Source organism: Siphateles boraxobius, unplaced genomic scaffold (assembly GCF_051911475.1).
Source record: "Siphateles boraxobius isolate OS27281-9 unplaced genomic scaffold, OSU_SipBor_1 3, whole genome shotgun sequence".
NCBI lineage: Eukaryota > Metazoa > Chordata > Actinopteri > Cypriniformes > Leuciscidae > Siphateles > Siphateles boraxobius.
Window position 1 is genome coordinate 8,847,307 of NW_027508919.1, and position 21,112 is coordinate 8,868,418.

Sequence of the window (21,112 nt, forward strand, 5' to 3'; positions counted from 1 at the left end):
AGTGCTTCGGAAAGATGCTATCACCGGTGACCACATTTCAGATGATCCCAACAAAGTCTTGGTATCTTCAACAAACCCCAGGGAGTCAGGAGGTCACACCTCTCATCTCGCAATAGCTACATACGGTTTGTTACGTATACAAATCTGGATGCTTTGTTTTAAGCACCTATTGGAGAGGCAATCAGACCCTGAGGTCTCAATAATCATCCACTTCTCAACTTAATGAAGGCTACCCTCCGGGGATCCTCAAATTTTAGTCAAAATTCGGACAACTTCAAAATTCCTTTTCTTTGTTTGCCATTGCAAGGCTGGAAAAATAGTGTTTTTGGGATCTTCATGACAATAAATTGATTTGCTTGGTCTTTGAACATTTTGATTGCTGCATCTTTAAGACATTCTCTGAACTCATGTGTACCGTCGTGCTCAATATATCATCAATTCATCGACAAAAAGGTCTGCGGACTGACGCATTTTGATTAATGTTGCCATGACAACTGCATAATTCATGAATTGTATTAGTGTTCCATTTGTCGTTTTTGAGTTATGATTAACCCCAGCCAAGGATTAAAAAAAAAAAAAAAAATCTTTGCCCGCACCCACGTTGTTTTAAGACCCCCACCATCTTCTGCCTCCTTCCTAAATGTCAATGTCTCCAGAGTGTCAGCTTCTTTCCAACGAGACAGAATGAAATAATCTGCTCTCATAAATATCTTGTTAGCATCAGTTTGCATAAGACACTCTCATAATTATACAGATACGAAGGCAATAGCACCCTGACCACTGGGAATTATTATAGTGCCACATAGCGGTGAGATATTGGAACTGCAACCTTATCCACTATATATTTTAGTATAATATTTCAGTGAACTCATGGCAGTTGCATGCCTATAAATATGATGGCTGTATCATGCATATGTGCTTTAAATCCATTTATTTGTTTTCCCAAAACAAATGTACTGCTGTGCTGTTTAACCATTATGTATTGTAAGCGTTTACTATATGCTTTACAGATGTTTTATGTCTAGAATTGTTTCAAAACCAGTTGATACAAGTAGTTAAATGAGTATTAAAAAATATGAATGCTTTAAGCTTGTTTGTTGTCGAAGTCCTGTGGCTTGTCAAAACTGGTGTGAAAATCTACAGGAGAGAAAGAAAAGATTTTGTTAATGAAATCAAGGCATATTCAATAAATAAAAGGAAGTTCCTATTTTACTGATTAAGTGGCTATTACTCAGAAAAGCAAATAAAATTCTTGAGCTGAAATTAATATTTTTGTATATGTTAAATGTATATATTCATTGACAATATAAATAATATAATATAAATAAGCCCAACATTATTTTCAAATAATATGACAATGTCATGCTGAATGCTGAATAGAAAAGAATAGACTGCTTGTTTTTATTGACTTCATAGTCTTGTGGGACTATCTGTTTATCTTAATAGTAAGGGAACCCATATTTGATGTCTGTATTGTAATTATTTTTTTTTTACCTTTAACTTTCCCTAGTTTTGATGAGGAGATCATGTCACTATGTCGGCATCCACCTAATTTGTCAAGCCTCTACCGGCTGACAGATTAATTTTGTTCCAAAATATCATGAAGTTTTATAAGATGACAAAAACAAAAGATACAGGAAGTGTTTTGTCCTCTGTTTTAAAAGATAAACCTATTAATCTTGCTATACTACATACAATTATATGATTTATGCATTTATTTATTTAAAATTCTCACTATTATTTGCATGATAATGTTATCAGTAGTTGAAAACCAATGCTGTAGACTGACCTTCAGTTCCAGATGATACACGGCTGACATCTGAGTGTGCAGGTGAGATGTTCTCCTCACTATCAACTAAACACACATACACATATTATTCTCAACACAAAATAAAAACAAATCCATGTTGTTTTACAACCTTCAGCAAATGGATTATCTTTACTCACCTCTCCCCTCCTCACTTGGGCTGTCCTGGCTGGGTGTAGGACTGCCGTCATATTCCCAGAGGGCCGTGGCGCCTGTTTGGGAAGAGCGCAGGCGGGTACGAGGTTGTGCGCGCTGATCTCCTGGACTGAAAGACTGTGAAATTCCCCCCTTGCCCCTGCCGAGAGCCCAGCCGTGCCGGGAGCCCAGTTTGCGCCGACCGGTCCGCAGATTAGCCTTGGGTTGCTCATCTTCAGCCTGAGATGCAACTCTCCTTAGTAGACTCGGGGAGACCGGAGCACTGATGGGATCCTCATGAACTGAGGGGAGAAATATTGAAGTGTTATTTTGTAAAACAAAAATGAGACATTTTTTTTTGCTCTTATGGATGAATCTCACAAACCTAACAATTAACTTTTTTTTTACAAAGTAACAATTTTTTTTTTTTTTTTACAATTTTTTAAATTATTAAGCACATTATCCCCCCAAATTCTCATTATTTGAATGCAAAAATATCTTATTTAATTTGTATTATTTATACACTATTATTAATATCTGTGCTACTTTTAATTTTTTGATAATAGATGGCGATTCAACAATGCAATCAGAATCATCAATAAAAATAAACGAGAGAATAAAAAAAAAATACAGTGCATCCAAAAAAATTATTAATGAGAATTTGGAGAGAAAAGTGATGAATTGTACTGAAAAAAGTTACATTTATATATTGTCAAAATTCTCTTTATGAGAATGACAAGGAAAAAATTATTAAAATAAAGGCAAATTTGAAATATTTAAAAAATTGCAATACCCCTTATTTGCTTAAAATCTTGATGTTAGCGGGTCAGGGAGCTCATGCCATGTTGAATATTATCTACCATATAGACATAGAAAATATAATATATAAGTACTGTAAAGCTATTTAGTATTATATTACCATGAATCTAAATGCTGTATACACTCTGTGCCATATTCTTTTGATCTGCAAATTCCATTCCGTTGTTCCTTCACATAAACACAGAGTTACTGTTCTGTTTGTGATCCAAGGGAATAGCATAATGTGGTAGGGTAACAGCATAATTCATTGTTATGGGCTTTTGGGGACCTTTTTTTCTGTTTTACTGAGTCCAGGGGACCCTGCAGTCTTAACTTATTGGCACTCTCTTACGCTCTGTACAATATATCTAATGTTATTACACCGCTCATACAACTCTGCAGTCTCACCAGGCACTGGGGCTGGAGAGATGGGCGCACTGTCTAAAGCATCCGCAAGGTTCTCTATACTGCCAGCAGCAACAAACTGAGCACGGCCTTCTTTGCTTCCACCTTTAGGTTTTATCAGCTTCTTCATGCGGTCCGCTATCCAGTTTGACTTCCTGAAGCCACAAGAGAGTGAAATAGAGCATACAATGAGTTAAGCAATGAGTCTGTGGTGACAGGTCTGCTAGAGACAGATGTTAAAGCCTGACTAACTTTGGTTGTTTAGGTGGACACATGCCAGGCAGACCTGGCTCCAGAACCCGATACTGATCCATTATCTTCTCCACCAGCTTCTGCTTCTCCCTGCGCAGCTCGTTGAACTTGTCACTGAGGTGGAGTGAGATGGACAGATGGGAGAGTAAAACACGAGTTATTTACTGATGCAGGAGGTCCACTGCTGGACGCTCTACATGGTGCACGTGGACGTAGTGGACAAATATGAGCTACAGATTTTGTTTGTGTGTGTTCGTACAGGTACTCTCTCTGCTGGTTGTGGTGCTGGTCTCGGCTCTCCAGGCTGCTCTCCATTAGGGCTTTGTTTTCTTTAGCCAGATTCTGGTTCTGCTCAACTAGATGTCGGTTCTCCTCCTCCATGTTTGCCTTCAGCTGGGTAAGGAGCTATAACATAATATTTAACATAACATAAATATTAGAGCAATAAAGTATACAGGAAATTAGTTTATTTTTTTTTAGTTAATGTAATTAATCTCAGATACAATGAAATTTGCATCCAAAAGTCTGAGAACACAAAATATAAACCTGCAAATAATCCTAAAATAAAGTTCTGTTTTTAAATTTAAAACGTAAAAAAGTATTGCATAAAATGAATGATACAACATAAAATTAATAATAATTTAATCTCCGATAATTTTTTAATAATTTATAGTTATATATATATATATATATATATATATAATAATATATATATATATATATATATATATATAATTATATTTATAAATATCATTTTTGCATGAAAATATTCAGTACAAATCACAGAACCACACACAACACACACACACACACACACACACACACACACACACACACACACACACACACACACACACACACACACACACACTCATGTAGCCTTGGAGAGAATTTATATATACCTGTATATATATATATATATATATATATATATATATATATATATATATATATATATAAATTCTCTCCTAGTCTACATTTATTTTATCAATATACATTAAGAACCGTAACATTGTAAATCTATTATTTATCTATAAAATAATCTAATATTTCCTATTTATTATAGGTGTTGAAAACAGTTGCTGCTTAATATTTTGGTGGAAACTGGGATACATTTTTTGCATGATTGTATGATGAATAGACAGTTAAAAAAAATGTATTTGAAATCGAAATCTTTTCTAGACATAATACATTATAAATGTCTTTACTGACAATTTAATGTGTCCTCGCTAAATAAAACTAAAACTGTTTTGGCTGCTTAACATTTTTGTGGAAACAACGATACCATTCAAACATTTGTGGTAAGATTGAAAGAAGAGAGAAATTAATACTTTTATTCATCAAGGATGCATTAAATTGATCAAAAGTAACAGTAAAGACATTTATAATGTTACAAAAGATTTCTATTTAATACATGCTTTAATAAATTTAATAAATACATTTAATAAATACAAATAGATGCTGTTAATTAAACTATTCATTAAAGAATCCTGAAAAAAAGTATCACCTTTCCACAACAATGTTAAACAACACAACTGTTTCCAACATTGATAATAACTGAGTTTCAAATCAGCATATTGGAATGATTTCTGAAGGATTATGTGACACTGGAGACTGGGGTAATGATTCTGAAAATTCAGCTTAGCCAACTCAGGAATACATTACATTTAGATATATTCAAATAGAAAACTTCTTTTTGTTATAACATTTCACAATATTACTGTTTTAACTGTATTTTTGATTAAAAAAATGCAGCCTTGGTGAACATAAGAGACTTCTTTCAAAAACATTAGAAAATTGTAATGTTTCCAAACTTTTGACAGGTACTGTATATAAATTCCACTCAGAATTGTCATAATGTGCATTGTGCTCAGACCTGGTTCTGGCTGCTGAGACGGACGTTATTGAGATCCAGCTTTTGGTTCTGCTCTTTAAGAGTGTTGAGTTTTCCCTCCAGCCTAGTCCGTTCAAGCTGAGCCGTACTCAACTCTGCCCGCAGAACTGAACTCTGAGCCAGCAGCTCGGACTGTACCTGAACCCACTCCTTCTGAATGTTCTGATATCTACACATAATAAATACATGAAACAGGTGAATCTCACTAAGGTCAAAGTCTTATTTTACACCCAAAATTTTAATTTCTCTTTATTTTGAGGTAAAGCCCAGACATGTTTTTGTGAGTCTGTCTCTACAACTGTCTGTCTATTCATCTAGACTAGTAATCAAAGCCCCAATCTAAACAGCGTTACCCAACTAACTAAACATACTGAATCAAAGCAAACCGTCGCCTCCCAGGTTATGTACTTTTTCGTTCTTTCATCCTGTTCACCAAAGCAACGAGCTTTACAAATATTTTTCATGGGCTTTCAGACCATGGCAACAACTGTTTGAAACTGGGCTTTGAAATGACTCATGCTCTGCTGAAATTTTTGGTGGGGCATACCATCACCACACTGGGTAAATGCAGTTTGTGGTGGGTGTTAGCATCACTTCCTATCTCTTTCCTATGAATGTGTGCTCAACTGTTACTTTAACCCAGTGTTGTGGTCACTGCAATTATGACTTCCTCTCACCTTTCACTGTCCATTTTCAATCTCTCCAGCTCCTTCTCGCTCTCCACCTGCCCTTGTGTCACTTTCTCCATTTTCTGTCTCTCCATGCGTATCGATTCCTCTGCCTCCTCCAACTGTGCTTTTCGCTCCAACAGCTCCTTATATCTAGACAAGTATGGTATTTTAGAACATTTTATACATTTATAATAACATTAAATGAAAGGTAATTTGGAAAAATCATAAATTAAGAGAATTTATTTTTAGCTAATGTCAATTTAAGTTCCAGTTTAATTTGATAATAAAGGCGTGTGGCAATAACAGTAAACCAATAACAATAACAATAACAGTAAACCAATAGTATAATAGTTATGTTTATATAAATATAAATGTATTAAGTTTATATATATATATATATATATATATATATATATATATATATATATATAAATTCTCTATTATATATATTTTTGTAATATTATGATGTTATATTACACACTGCCCAGTCAAAAAAAAAGATTTGATGAACCTCTTGATGGAAATTAATGTTGTGATGTTATTTCAATCAAGAGGTGCATACATTTTTGGTCAAGATCTTGTATTGACACTCTGTAAAGTCTACTCCAGCACATTCCAAAGACATTCAAATAATGTAAGGTCTGGACTCGGAGGTGCCAATTCATGTGTGAAAATGCTCCCTCCCAACCGTTCTTTCACAATTTGAGCATGATGTATCTTGACATTGTTATCCTGAAATATGGCCATGATGTGTATTTCTACAAGGTTGTTTAAGAACTGAAAAGCTACACACTCCATCAATTAGGATTGAAAATAAATGTTGCCAAAATATAACATGCTTGAAACATAATAATCACTGCAATAATGATCCAGTCATAGACTCTTAAGCATTTGCCTATTTAAATGCAAACAGTGATTTTTTTTGTTGATTTTTTTTTTTGGGGCTGGGCAGTGTATATTATGTTGTTTAACATAATTTTTTTGGAATGTACACTTCAATTATTTCACAAATGTTTTAAGTTGTATGTTATATTTATCGGTTTGTAGCCATGTGTATTCATATTTCAATTTGACACAGATGGACTTTAGACAATTTATGACAAGATTATGTGAATACTCTTAAATTATTATTTTGAATTAATTAATTAAATTAAATTAATATTATTTTTACTGTACCTGGCCTCAGTGTCTTTATATTGAGCTTCTAGACTGCGACTGCTGCTTTTCAGTTGACTGTGTTTGACCAACAAGTCTTCTAACTCCGCCTCCTGTCTTTGTTGCAGAGCTGTCAATCTCTCATGATCCCTCCTTACAGCCTCCAGACGCATCACTGACTCCTCCTTCTCCTTCAGCCACACCCTCGATTCGGCCTCCAGAGCCGCACACCGCAGTTCACTCTCATTGCAACGTGCCAACGCAGACGCATGTTCAGAGCTCAGCGACGCCTGTTCCACCTAAGTGAGAGAAAGAGGGTGAAATAAGGCAGATGTAATAAGAGTGCGGTCATTCGGGTGAAAATAGCACGTTTATTAAAAGCCTGTATAATTTAAAGTGCTGTACATTTAAGATCCATCAACGGCATGATTGAAACCCTTGAATGTCCGCCCACTACAAAACTAATATGGATTTAAACAAATGTCAGTTTCTAAAATACCATCGGCTTTTATTGTTAAGGGTCCATTTTGAGACCCGCAACCCACACTCAATCAAGCACTCACCTGTAGTTTGGTGTTGAGGGCCTGTAATTTAGCACAGTTCTCTTGCAGCAAGATGGAGTGGCGCTGCAGGGTGTCCAACTGCTCTCTGAGCTGAGCGCAGGCTGACTGAGACTGAGTCAGCTGAGACAGCAACACCTCCCGCTCTCGCTGCAGCATTGCATTCTGGGATACAATCATAGGTACAGAATTCAGCATACAGAGCCGGCAAGTTACTATCAGTTCATTTAAAATGTAATCAGAATCATTGGATGGCGTTAATGACGTTTAAATAAAGACATACGTAAAATGGCCCTAAAAGGCCCAAAACGTAATTACATTTCAATAGGCTTTTGTAATTTTATCTCACCTCCCTCTCCGTATTTATCAGTCTTTGACTCAATGCCTCCTGGCTTCCAATGCCAGTCTCTGCCGTTGTGTGCGGTTGTTTGTTCAGTGCGTTTTCAGGGTCTTGTGCTGCATAGATAGAGTCTTTGGGCCCTGAGTTCTGGTTGTGGTTATCCTTATCTACAATACTGACAGTGGGCTCATTGGGGCCTTCTGCCAGCGGTGGAGACTGTCTGTTTGATTCACATCCCTCGATCCTCTGTGCGTGCGAGGCAGGGGGTGAAAAAGCAACCTCTGGAGCAGATTGTTGCTGTTGTGTAGCTGCCATTTCAAGCTTGCTCTGCAGCTCTTCAAGTGTTTGGTTCAGCTGTGTGACCTGATTGGATAACTCTTGGGACTGGGCGCTCTCATTAGCCAGACCCTGGTTGTGAGTGGGATATTAAAGTTAGACAAGTGCTGCATCTAGCCAGCTTCATCCAGAACCAACCAAGTGCCTCTTTAGGAAAACCTGAGCTATAAGAGCTTTCATTAATCTCACAAAGATGCATTTTCAGCACAGTTGTCCAAGGAGGGGCAATCTAATTGCACTAAGGATTTTCAGATAAGAAAGCAACTTGAAAACAATTACCTGGTTGAAAGGAAATATTCAAAGCGGCCCATTTTGCAATATCTCAGCTCAATGGGACCTCCAGGCAAACATAATTGCAGAAATATGGTGTACCAAGGCGCTATACTAATTGCTTTTATCGCTCAGATATCGCATACAAACACTTTGAATACTGCACAGACCTTTGTTAGAGTGTCAATTTGGGCCTTGCTCTCAGCGTTGAGTGTACCGAGCTGCAGATTCTCCTTCTGCAGCTCCTCGAACTGTGCGCATGTCTCTTTCAGCTGAGAAAGCTCCTGACACATGCGTCTGTGGGCAGATGACAGATGTAGTGAGTGATACACGGATTATTCTTAAGCCAAGCTATTTGTTTCATAAGATCAGATATTAGGACTCTGTCAAGGGTTCGGTGTGAAAGGAATAGTTCACCCAAAAATGAAAACGTTTACTCATCCTTGTGTTATACAAAATTTTTGGAGCTTGTTAAACAAGTTCACTATGACAGGACAATGGAAAAAAGCATAAAGTTCAAACAATATTTGGTTAAGAACAACATGAGGATGAGTAAATCATGACCCATTTTTATTTTTTGGTGATGTTATATCTTTAAATGCAAAGGTCCTATTGCATGTACGTATGTCTGTACCTGTTTTGCGCCTCTAGACTGCAGGCTCGCTTGTTACCATGCTCTAGGGCAGATGTTGTGCTTTCCAGCTGCTGTCTAAGTCTGGCCATCTCTCTTTCTCTTTGTCGTTGCTCACGCCGTTGACTGTCCAGCTCTGCCTGACACGCTTCCTTCTCCTGCTCCAGTCGCGTGACTTCAAGCAGAGCTTCTTCCCGTCCTCTAGTCATAGACTCCGCCTCCAAGCCGGATTCTCGTAGTTCAGCTTGTAGCTCTTCTTCATGCCGCCTGGCAGACTCCAAGCTCCGCCCCAATCTTTCAAGGTCTGCCTTAAGGTTTTGGTTGGTCAGCTCTAACTGATCACCCTATGAGAAAATAATTGGCCTAAGTCAACAAACACACTCACTTTTCTTCCGATTTAATGAAATAGTTCACCCAAAAATGGATTTTTGTAATAGTTTACTTTTGCTCATATCTCTATAAACTTGTATGCTGCTGTTCCCTGAAGTACAAAAGAAGATTTTTACATAGCTCTTTTCTACACAATGGAAGTGAATGGTGAATGAGCATTCAAAAGGCAAAAAGGCATCATACCTATCATCACACCAGTCTAATATGCTGATTTGGTGTTCAAGAGACATTTCTTTTTATTATCAGTGCTGAAAAAATTGTGCAGCTTAATATTTTTGTGGAAACCCTGATAAATAAATAAATTTACCATGTATACTGTATACTACAGTAATACACATTTACTGTATACTTGCTGAATAAAAAGTATGCATTTCTTTCAAAACAAGAATCTTCCTGACATAAACGTGATCTACATGACTTGTATGCTAAATTAAAAATCTTTTGAAGCTATATGATAACTATGTATATGGATTTAAATTGAAATTAAAATGTTTTTTTCACAGAAAATATCCCCTTTCAGAACAGCTCTCAAATCTACATAGTTGAAGTTGGCATTTCACGTTCAGTCATGAGACATGCAAGAAACAATGGCATTACTGACATTAAACATACAAAATAAGAGAATTATGAGATGAAAATTTGTGAGAAGCATATAGTTTGATTTGTTTCTCACACAAATCCATATAATGCAGCATATATGGACTAATATATTCATATGAACTACTTTTATGGTTCTTTCTGTCCTTTTTGGCGATGGACAGCATTAGTTCTTATTTACTTTAATTGTATGTATCTTCTTTTGCTTTCCATAGAAGAAAGCAAGTAGGTTTGGAGTCTGGACAACATGAGGGTGAGTATGTGATGACGGAACTTTCCTTTTTTTTGTGAACTACCACTTTAAAGACCAATTACCAACAACTATTGACATCTCATTACTGTTACCCACACTTATGCTCTGCCCATTGTGTTTTTTGATATCCACTCATTGTTACAGCATAATTTGAATGTAGGCACCATTAATATCAATGTTACCCCAGTGATGTAATCCATATTTTGTAGTACAGCAAAAGGCTGAACAAATAACCTGCCTCACCTTGCGTACCGCAGCCCTAAGTGAGTCTATGGTGCCTCTGAGAGTCTCTCTCTCCCTCTCCAAGGCTGCTCTCTCTCCCTCTAACTGAGCAATCACTGCAGCTTCCATCTTCTGAAACTCCACCTGACTGCGCAGACGCATCAGCTCCTCCTCCTGCTGCATAGATTCACCCTGTAGCACCTGACAAATAAACACATTAAGTGGTTATTTAGCAGATGCTTTTATCCAAAGCAAATCAAAGCGAAATGCCGTGCTTGAAGGCACAATGGTGATGATTCATGGATCGGGCCTTGAGGAAATCAAACCGGCATCTTTTAGAATGCCAGATCATTATGCCATATGAAACAATGGCTAAAAGTGGAAAAAGTAATTATTGTGAGAAATAGTCTTTGTTTTACATGGGTCTAGTTATCATATTGTATGTCTTTCTTAATTGCTAGTGGCAGGGAGTTGTGTTTATACTTGGTGAGGTATCGCCTTTATCGACTGAACTGTTATCTTACTTCGAGTGGATTGTGAAGGAGTGGATTGTTAACTTGTGCAGTGATGTAGTAATTCGTTTTTTTTGTGAGTGTGTCAACTTGATGGTTCATTACCTCTATCTGTTTCCTAGCCCCCATAAGGCTCTCAGCTGCCTTCTTCAACCGCTGGTTCTCAGCCTCCAGGAAAACCAGCTTATGATCTGCCTCCAAGACCTTCTTAGTCTGCTCTGCCAGTTTGAAGCGCAAATCCTGGGCTAAAGTGGTTTGTCTGTCAGCCTCTTCCAGGGCCTGCTGAAGCTGGTTATGCAGGGCAAGAGTGTCTTGGGAGAATTTATCTTCTTCTGTCTTCTGGGCTTCAGTGCAGTATGTCTGAGATGTCTCTTCTGTGATGTCTTTCTTCCTTTCAATTTCTTTCTCACCCTCTGCCTCTCCTCTCTCTTTGCTGTTCATTTCATCTATAACCTTCTTTTTTCTCTCGCTGAGGATTACGTTGCCCCCCTCTCCCCCCTCTCCATCTTCCCTCTGGGCTTTTATTACGCCTTCTTTTCCATCATGTTTCTCTCTTCTGGTGTCATTTCCCTCGCATTCCCCTCTTCGGATTATTGTCTTTTTTCCATCTTTTCCCTCCGAGGCTGTTCTCTCTTCCTCTAGGTCTTTCTGTTTTGTCCTCAGCTCTTCAAGATTTATCTTCAAGCTGCTATTTTCATTCTTTAGACACTCCAGCTAACAGTTGAAAGAGAAATGACAGGACCTGATTCATAGAGTTGAGATGAGGACAAAATGACAGCAGACAAAATTCTTGGAATAAATGTCTTTAAATCCATCTAAAAGACCTCACCTCCTTGAGGGTGTTTTGAAGCTTTTGTGAGAGTTGGTCCATGTGTCTTTGGATCTCTTCAGTCATCTCAGGGGAGTTGGCCTGCTGAGCCTTCATGAGAGATGGGAACATGGGAAACCTGAGAATTGACATAAATCAGTTTGTTGCCAGAGGATAAAACTGGCTAAAGATCCACTTACCTCTTGTTCAGCTTGCAGGAGCTCTAGTCGTCTCTTCAATTCAGCGTTCTCATTTTCAGCTCCCAGAAGCTTCAGTGAGGAAGCCTCATTTACCTCCTCACTTAGAGGCTTCTGATCTAAATGACAGTAAAAGAGACTTTGGTTAATATTCAAAATACATATTAAGACATTTTTAATAAAAGGAGGTTTCTGTCACTCCATTGACAGTCCAGGTAGCCAAAACATAAAAGATCCAAAAAGGTCCTAAAGGCATCATAGAATGAATCCATATCAATTGAGTGGTTTAATCCTTTAAGTTTTGTGAATAGATACAATTGCTTTATATGATGAACAGATTTAATCTAGGCTTTTATTTTGTGCTTTTAAGATTAACCAAAGGCTAATGGGTTTGGAACAATGTGAGGGTGAGTAAAATGTTTATTTTTGGGAGAACTATCCATTTAGTAACATGTCTTATTAAGAACTATGCCTCCCTTCAAGTGTTATTTGTCATCATTTTTGGAGCTCAGCACTGTCTGTTCCCATTCATGTTCATTATATGGAAAAGAGCATCCAGAACAATGCTAATCTTTTCCTTTTGTGCTTTACTGACAAAAGATCAATATACAGGTTTGGAACGACATGAGGGTGAGTAAATGATGACAATTAAGATTTTTGAGTGAACTATCCCTTTAACATTGAGTGGGCGTGATAGGATGGGATGTAAATGTATTCATAAATGTCTATTTCTAAACATGACAGCTTGATTTGCATATATATGATTGATATACATACACATGAAGTCAAGAAATCAATCGTCTAGCTGTGACAGTTGAGTCATAATATCAAATCATGCATAATTAAACCTACCAATCTGAGGCATTATTTCTTGAACATCCTCGTCGGACTCTAGGTCTGATTGGAGGAATTGCTGATGAGTCTCTCTTTGACTGACATCCTCAGAATGAACTTGATGCGTGAGATCCACCTGCAAACTCATATTCATCTCCAACAGCTCGTCTACCCTCTGTCTCTCAACATCCCGCTCCTACACAAATCCAATTATATACCCATATAGCATAATGAATGTACATCATACATTTTAGATGAATGCAATTCTTTCATTTAACTTCATACTTTTCAAAGTAAGTTTTAGAAGTTTTCTTCTAGCTCAACATAATCAATCAAAATGAGTTCATAGCTCTATAAGTTCATAAAGTCATTCATACACCCTCCATATCCGCAAGCTTCTGCCTGAGAAGAAGATTTTCCTTCTCCAGTTCCCGCAGAGCAGTGCAGCGTGCCCGAGCGTCAGCCAGCTGCTCATCCAGAAGAGCCTTGTTCTCTTGCAGCGAGGCGCAGTACTGCTGCTGTTCCTGTAGGGCCACAGAAAATGTTTTACCAAACTTCATACTGTTCTAAACCCATCTGACTTATTTTCTTCTGTGATATTTTTGCAGAATGTTCACACTGCTGAAAAGGGACTGTCTTGTCTGTCTATTTATTCATGATTATGTTTTATGACTGATCACAACTTTTTTTAAGCTTACGTTCCAGAAAGTTGATTATTTGCCTGTATGCATGTTATAACTAATTATCCAATAACTAAGCTAATGTTATTTCCAGATTAAAGCTCTCCGCTTGGTTAATCTGAATTCCATTCAAAAGTTTGCAGTTAGTAAGATATATCACAGGGAAAACAAATTATCACTGTTTCCACAAAAATATTAGTCAAGTGTTTTATTAGGCACTGTTTTCAACATTGATAATAATAAACGTTTCTTGAGCATCAAATTAGCATATTAGAATGATTTCTGAAGAATCATGTGACACTGAAGACTGGAGTAATTTCCATTACACTATGTTAATATATTGTAAAATATAATTTATTAGAAACATTTTAAATTGTAATAGTATTTAACAATATTGAAGTATCTTGGAATATCATGTAAATACATGCATGGTATTTTAAACTGTTTTGTATTTGCTCTTTCAACCTAATGTATTTTTAAATATGCAGAATTCCTTTTGTGTTTCGGAGAAGAAAGAAAGTCTTATGGGTTTTGAACGACATGAAGGGTGAGTAAATTACATAAATTTCATTTTTGGGTGAACTATTCATTGAACCATAACTTCATACCTTTAGGTTTGCTTTTCTACAACTTTCATTTCATTAAACTGATCATTTGCCAGAATACATGTCATAAGTAGCACAAATAATACTATTATAATATAATTTCCAGATTATAGCGCTCCACTTCTTCATTCCAAAGCATGTTTCAGGATGATGTATATCTCCTACTCTACCTTCAACTGTGTGCGGTACAGCTCCATGCTGCGAAGCCGATGTGTGCTGTTCTTCAGCTCCACCTGCAGTTGCTCTACTCTGGCGGCACGCTCACGCAGACAGTCCAACTCATCTTTCACACCCCGGCTCACACGCACTTCCACCTGCAACGATCGGTTCTGAGCCAACCAAACACAGGATGGTATGTCAGTGAAATGAGAAACTGTCCAGTGTTCATACACAATGATCATTATTCAGTGTTTATTATGTATAATGCTCACTTCCTTCTGTAGTTTCTTTATTTCTTCCTCCATAGTTTGCATTTCTTGCTTGTAATCCAGTAGTTGATCACCTGTGTCCTCACTGTAAAGCATTTTGATTTGTAAATATATTTAAAGGTGAAGTGTAATTTCTATGCCACTAGACTAGTGTAACCAAACTAAATTGTAAAAATAATGACTGCTTTTCATTGGTTAGAGAAGCAGAAATCCCGCCTGAAATTCACAAACCAATATAATCATGTTGGGAAGTAAAAGAAAAAGAAAAAAGATGTATCTATTGATATTTCAACTCAAATCAAACACATTACTTTTAATAATTCTAATAATAAAAGGAACTTGAATTGAATCAAATTTAAATACATATGAAAATACTGTTTAAAGGTTTGGGGTCAATATGATTTTTTAATGTTTTTGAAAGAAGTGTCTTATACTCACCAAGGCTGCAATTATTTGATCAGAAATATAGTAAAAACTGTAATATTGTGAATAACATTATTATATTATTATTATTATTACTATTATTATTATTATTATTATTACAAATTGATAATAATATTATATTATTACAAATTGAAATATTATTCCTGTGATGAAGAAACTGAATTTTCTGCATAATTACTCCAGTCTTCAGTGTCACATGATCCTTCAGACATCATTCTAATAAGATGATTTGGAATTACTTATTATTATCAATGTTGAAAAAAGTGCTGCTTACTATTTTTGGGGAAACAGTGATACATTTATTTTTTCAGGATTCTTTGATGAACAGAAAGTGCAAAAGAACTGCATTAATGTGAAATGTTTTATATAATATAATATATATATATATATCGAAGTTTGAAACATTATAAAAGTCTTTAATGTCACTTTTGATCAATTTAATGTGCTCTTGCTGCGTAAAAAAATTCTTACTTACTGACCCCAATTTTTTTAACGGTAGTGTATATTGTCACATATGACATCACATATGCGTTAGCCAAACAACTCACAGTTCCTGTTTGAGTCTGCGAAGTTTAGCTTTGCCTTCTGCTAGCTGCACAGCCAGTCCCTCAGGCGGTCCATCACCAAACCCACTCGATGTGGTTATATGGGCTGTAGATGATTCCCGTTCCTGAATAAGTTCTGCTATCCTCTAAATAACAAGAGATAACAGAGACATCCAAAGCTAAAGAACACCCTTTCTGAACACTACTTCCAATCTAGCCTCACCTACTAGCACAAGAAAATGCCAACATAAGTTCTTCTCTCACCTCCAAGTGTGTGTCTCGTTGGCCTAGCAGGTTCTGGATCTGTTTGGCCATGGAGCAGAAGAGGGTCTGCAGCTCGGCTCCATTCAACCCACACATGTCTCCAAACTCCAAAGGAAGCACGGCGCTCGGGTCCTGGGTCACCTGAAACAGGACCCGGGATCACAGGGTTAGTGACACACTACACGCTTTAGTTTGAGATTATGCTCAGGTTATGTTCAAAATTCACTGACCTCTTGTATGCAAAGTGCAATCTCTGCTTGTGTATCAATGTCCAAGCACTGAATTTGCTGAATAAACGTTTCTTTCCTTTCACACTGGGTGAAAGTGAGTCATAGGAACAGAGAAATTAATCACACACTGTAAACATCAATATGTTTTTCAACATTATACTCTAATCCATTTAACAGTGCTGGAACTCTCCATTAAAGATATTAAATGTGTTTACAGTGCTTTGTTACCTGTACTGCACAACCCAGCAATAAGAGTAGCAGTCTCCTGAGCTCTGCAACAGCACCCTCTATTGACAGAGAAAACCGACATGACACCAACAAAGGATATTTACTTAAAAATGTGAACTTTTTTGTTAGTTTATGTTTATGCAATAAACAGAACCACACCTGTCAGGGGATCTCGACCTAAAACAGCAACATTTGGTAGCGGCATCAGCACCAGCTGCTGTAAATTCTCCTGAAAGAAACACACGCATTAGAGAAACGACAACCATTAAAACATCATTGGTGCTTTACTGACATCCCAGACAATGCACTAGTAAGAGGTTTAAGTATGACACACATTGGAGCACAGAAGAAAGTTATTCATATGCAGTCATGGCCAAAAGGAAACAAGCAAGATTGTGGAAAATAGGCTTATTTAATCTGCGGCAATTGACATCTTGTTTATATGAGTAATGATCCTGTTATTACAGTAAGTAATTTTCTAATGCCTTTAAAAAATACTCACCCTTACAAAAAGTACTGTGGCAATACCATGGTACAGTGATTTATAGGATGGCACTGAATGATTATCAAATTCATATTCAGTGGTTTTACAAATTATTACTTTAAAGAACACTATAAAAACAAAATTGAAAACCATGCAATTACCATGGTAATTTTTTTGTAAGTGTATGTAGGATAATTTAGCTAACACTGTAAAATACTACATCCTCAGTAAATGTTCTTTATAGCACACACATAATACGGTTTCACTTTATTTTACAGAACATGTACTTGCAGTGTAGTTCAGGGTTAGTACCTGTTATTACCCAGTCATTGTAAGTACTATAAAAGGTACATAGTATGTTCATTGGGAAACAGGACTGTAAAATAAATTGCAACTAAAAATACACATGTGGATTACATACTTAAGGGGAGACACTACAGGCAAAAACAGTGTTTTTGGCTTTTCATAAAGTGTTTTTTCAGACTAGTGGACAGAAAATATCCAAAATACACTTTTAACTGTATCTTTTAGAGCACTTTATCTATTTGCATCTGTTGAGTTTAATTACAGTATATATTTTTAAAATATAGTTTTCTCAAAAAGAGTTTTTCCTCCTACACCGAGACAGAAATCTCCACTTCAGTAACACTTACATACACCAAACTTTACAGTTTTATTCTTATCTATGTTATGAAGGTTTTTACGAAGGGGGTTTGTTCATTTATAATTTTCCTGATTTTATACAACATTTTATTCCTTAAAGAAATATCTGTTGACAGTATTTTCTGATTTGTTGAGTGATAAACAGAGATATCCAATACCCCCTCTGTAAAAACCCTTGGCTCTAATATATCAAATAAATGAAACAATTTTAAACCTGACTTCATCCAATAATCAGATTTTTGTTCTAGAAATGTATGCAAATTAGTGCATATTTAATTAGACAAAACCTCATTTGCATATTTAAACATAAATATTCAGAAAACTTGTAATACATTTTTTTTGTGGTTATTATTAATGTAATCAATCAACTGGTGATATTTATTAGTTGTTTTTTTACCCTATTCACCTGGGGTGTCTCGCCTTAATGTGGTGTGGTGTGCTGTTTTAATTTAATAATTCTATAAATTATTTATGCAAATTTTATAAAGTAGTGAAGGCAAAGAGTTGTTTTAAGAAATGGTCACAAGTTACATCCAGTATTATTTTAGTATTATTTATATAGGCCTACCATTATGGTCTTTATAAAAATTTTGAATTAGCTGTTATTTATATTTTTCAAGTTTTAGTAATTATATGCTTGTGGAACAGTACAAACTAAATTTTTTGTATATATTTCTATTCAGTTTTAGTCATTTTAGTGCTTCAACTTTTAGTGTTTTTCATCTCATATTTATATTTTATTTCAGCTTTATTTAAATTAACGAAAATGATTTTTAACTGCTTTACTTTCAGTTAACTAAAACAACACTGGTTACGTCATATCAGATTTCCCTTACACTTTTACAGAAATGTATGCATCACCTGGCTGTATTCAGAGTAATTATTAATGCAATTATTAATCGCTAGGAATGAACTAGCGAGTTGGAAAGCACACTTCAATTGAACTTTTAAAAGAGTAATGTCAAAAATCCAGATATTGCAGGTCAATGATTACATTATTATCAAAATCCTAATTTAGATTTTTTTGCTACAGTTATTTTACGACTATTGCTTTTCGTCTCTCATTTTCATTTGAAAATGTCCAGAATGCTATGAGTGAAAATAAAGAGTGCAAAAAACATGTCCACAGCTAGGATACTTGAAACAAGAAGTGAAACCACAGAAACAAAAAACAAAAAACATGGCTAACTTGTTCCACAGCAACAGGCGCAGTACATAGTGAGCTATAGCGAACTGTCCATTCATATGCTATTTACCTGAACTTTACCACCAGGTGCTGGCAGCACTTTGATTCTAGTTGATTTTGCAGTTAATCAAGCAATATAATGTATTTGTGGAATGTCCTTGTAAAGAAATTTTTCATGTTTTCACATAGTAAATTGATTGATGCTTTAATTCAGTACCTGATAGTATGATCTCAGGTGTCGATTGAGGATGGAAAAGTTCTGCACTCTGAGAATCTTGTCATCACCCACATTGTGGTAGATTTGCTCTACCTTTGGATTGGGATCACTGATTAAAGAAACCAAACAAACAACAAAAACGTTGCCATTAGCTGAGTCACTGTTGAAACTAGGCCATCATCAATGAACTGTTAATCTGCGTTTTGTTTTAATCAAACTACATTATTCAAAACAGAATAGATGAAATTACTTTAAATGTGTACACTTTTGAGTCTTTCTTACATGATCCTCATGACCTCATTGAGGTAAACTCCATTGGTAAGCTTCAGGTACTGCCTCACTGCATTCTGGGAGTTGAAGTTTACTTCCATGTATTCCTGAGAGAGTGATCCAATCTCCTCCTCATCGACAATACCCTCAAATAGATGCACCTTACAGACAATGTAAACAATGCCCTGTTCATATCAAGGTGCACATGAAGAAAACTAAATAGGTTCTGAGAATAAATTATATTTTTTTCTCTGTTATGAATGCTTGGTTTTTCCTGTGCCTGAAGTTTGTCAGAATCTTAAGTAAATTCAACGTTTCATTATGACGTCTAAATTCTAAAGATATTTTAAGATGTCTCTCGCTGTTGAAAGCTGTGTTTTTTAAACATGTTAGCTTGTGTCATTAGCTGCAAAAAAACAACAACAAAAAAAAACCCCAGGGAGATATAGTTGTGGCCAGCTAGTAGCCAGTTTGTTGCTAGTATAAGATGGTCTATCAATTTTGGACCAGAAACCAACAAAAAGAGAGAGATATATTGCAAAACGCGGTTAACTGCATGTGTAATATTACATTTTCAGCTGGAAACGGCAAAAATGTTGATCAGATAATGATTATTTACAAAAAAATAACATCAACTGATTTCTGAACATCATTTATAGTTCTAGAATATTTCTGAACTGGTTTGAAAAGTTTACAAAACATTTTACCGAACAAAATGAAGACTATCAAAGAACTTTAATTGTTTTTGCGTACCACCTACCCATGTAACAAGTGCACTTCCCATAAATTCTTCTAACATTTCCGTAACGTTTACGTCCATCTTCTTTTGTACCGTACCTGATCAGTTTTATTCCATAAAACACAATGGATTATTTAAATAACAGACTTTGAAGAGTACAGTCATGGTTACCGTAATTCTCTTGACAATAGACTGTCAAGATAGATCTGTTTAACTGTTAACATCTTTGGTTTATGTGCCTTTCCCTCCCCTTATTAGTCACACTTCGAAACCACACCGGAATCTAGTTGCATTGCATTGGGTCTGTTCCCCTCTGCGCGTCCTCGTGTCAGCATGACGCGCGTTTCCACATAGAACACACAGCAAAACCACAACTGACTGATGTTTCTAAAAACCTAGTAGGCTGCCTATCTAGACTGCGTTTCTGTGATGCACTTTGAGGATCTATTCGCAGCCACGTTCCGTGAACGAGTCTCTGATATCCAAAAATGCAGTACTCTCTTTGTTGCCCCCAACTGCTATCTAAAAAGGCTGATCATTATGCTTTGAGACACAACCTATTTGTGTGGGCAACACAGGAAATAAAATCTATTCATGTCAGTGGAAGTCGATACAACGCACTTAAAATAATTCATACAAACTACATGCAAATACAGCAATGCATGAGTGACAGAGGAGCAAAATTAAGTTTCTTCTGCTATCTAGTGGTGGAAATGCGCTTGCAGATCATCGGGTTTTTTGTGACATTATTAATGTCTTTAGTGTCAGTTTGACTTTATACGTGTTTTTGTTTTATATATGTGACCTTTTCAAAATGAAATAAGAACATTTTTCTTGCACTAACCAATCCACTGAAACGGTATAACTTGAACCTAATGTGATTACTAGAGCAAAACTAATTGCTTCTAATAAATAACTAGATCCAAAACCCAGTTGGATTTCTTGTGGTGGCCTAGTGTTGTTGTTTTTTTAATCCTTTTTAATCTTAATCCTATTCATCTCTCTCTCTCTCTCTCTCTCTCTCTCTCTCTCTCTCTCTCTCTCTCTCTCTCTCTCTCTCTC

At 36.2% G+C, this 21,112-nt stretch overlaps 1 protein-coding gene across 2 annotated transcripts; it reads right to left on the minus strand.

Moving 5' to 3' along the window:
* Nucleotides 1-914: 914 nt before the first annotated feature.
* Nucleotides 915-20,617, minus strand: ccdc88b (coiled-coil domain containing 88B). 2 transcript variants are annotated; one of them, XM_077247759.1, is made up of 29 exons: nucleotides 20,072-20,617; nucleotides 19,324-19,472; nucleotides 19,042-19,150; nucleotides 16,651-16,720; nucleotides 16,492-16,550; nucleotides 16,264-16,347; nucleotides 16,034-16,174; nucleotides 15,773-15,915; nucleotides 14,784-14,865; nucleotides 14,523-14,681; nucleotides 13,445-13,591; nucleotides 13,086-13,263; nucleotides 12,237-12,352; nucleotides 12,058-12,147; nucleotides 11,334-11,942; nucleotides 10,738-10,917; nucleotides 9,258-9,598; nucleotides 8,794-8,920; nucleotides 8,027-8,425; nucleotides 7,681-7,842; nucleotides 7,139-7,416; nucleotides 5,969-6,112; nucleotides 5,274-5,460; nucleotides 3,657-3,802; nucleotides 3,398-3,511; nucleotides 3,149-3,300; nucleotides 1,948-2,244; nucleotides 1,790-1,855; nucleotides 915-1,137 (listed from the first exon to the last, which is right to left on the minus strand). In XM_077247759.1, exons 1-29 carry the CDS (start codon nucleotides 20,129-20,131, stop codon nucleotides 1,085-1,087), a joined length of 4,842 nt encoding a protein of 1,613 aa, XP_077103874.1. In that variant the 5' UTR covers nucleotides 20,132-20,617; the 3' UTR covers nucleotides 915-1,084. The 2 variants fall into 2 exon arrangements, with proteins under 2 accessions (XP_077103874.1, XP_077103875.1); XM_077247760.1 differs by having other exon boundaries at nucleotides 20,222-20,341.
* Between the last annotated feature and the right edge of the window lie 495 nt (nucleotides 20,618-21,112).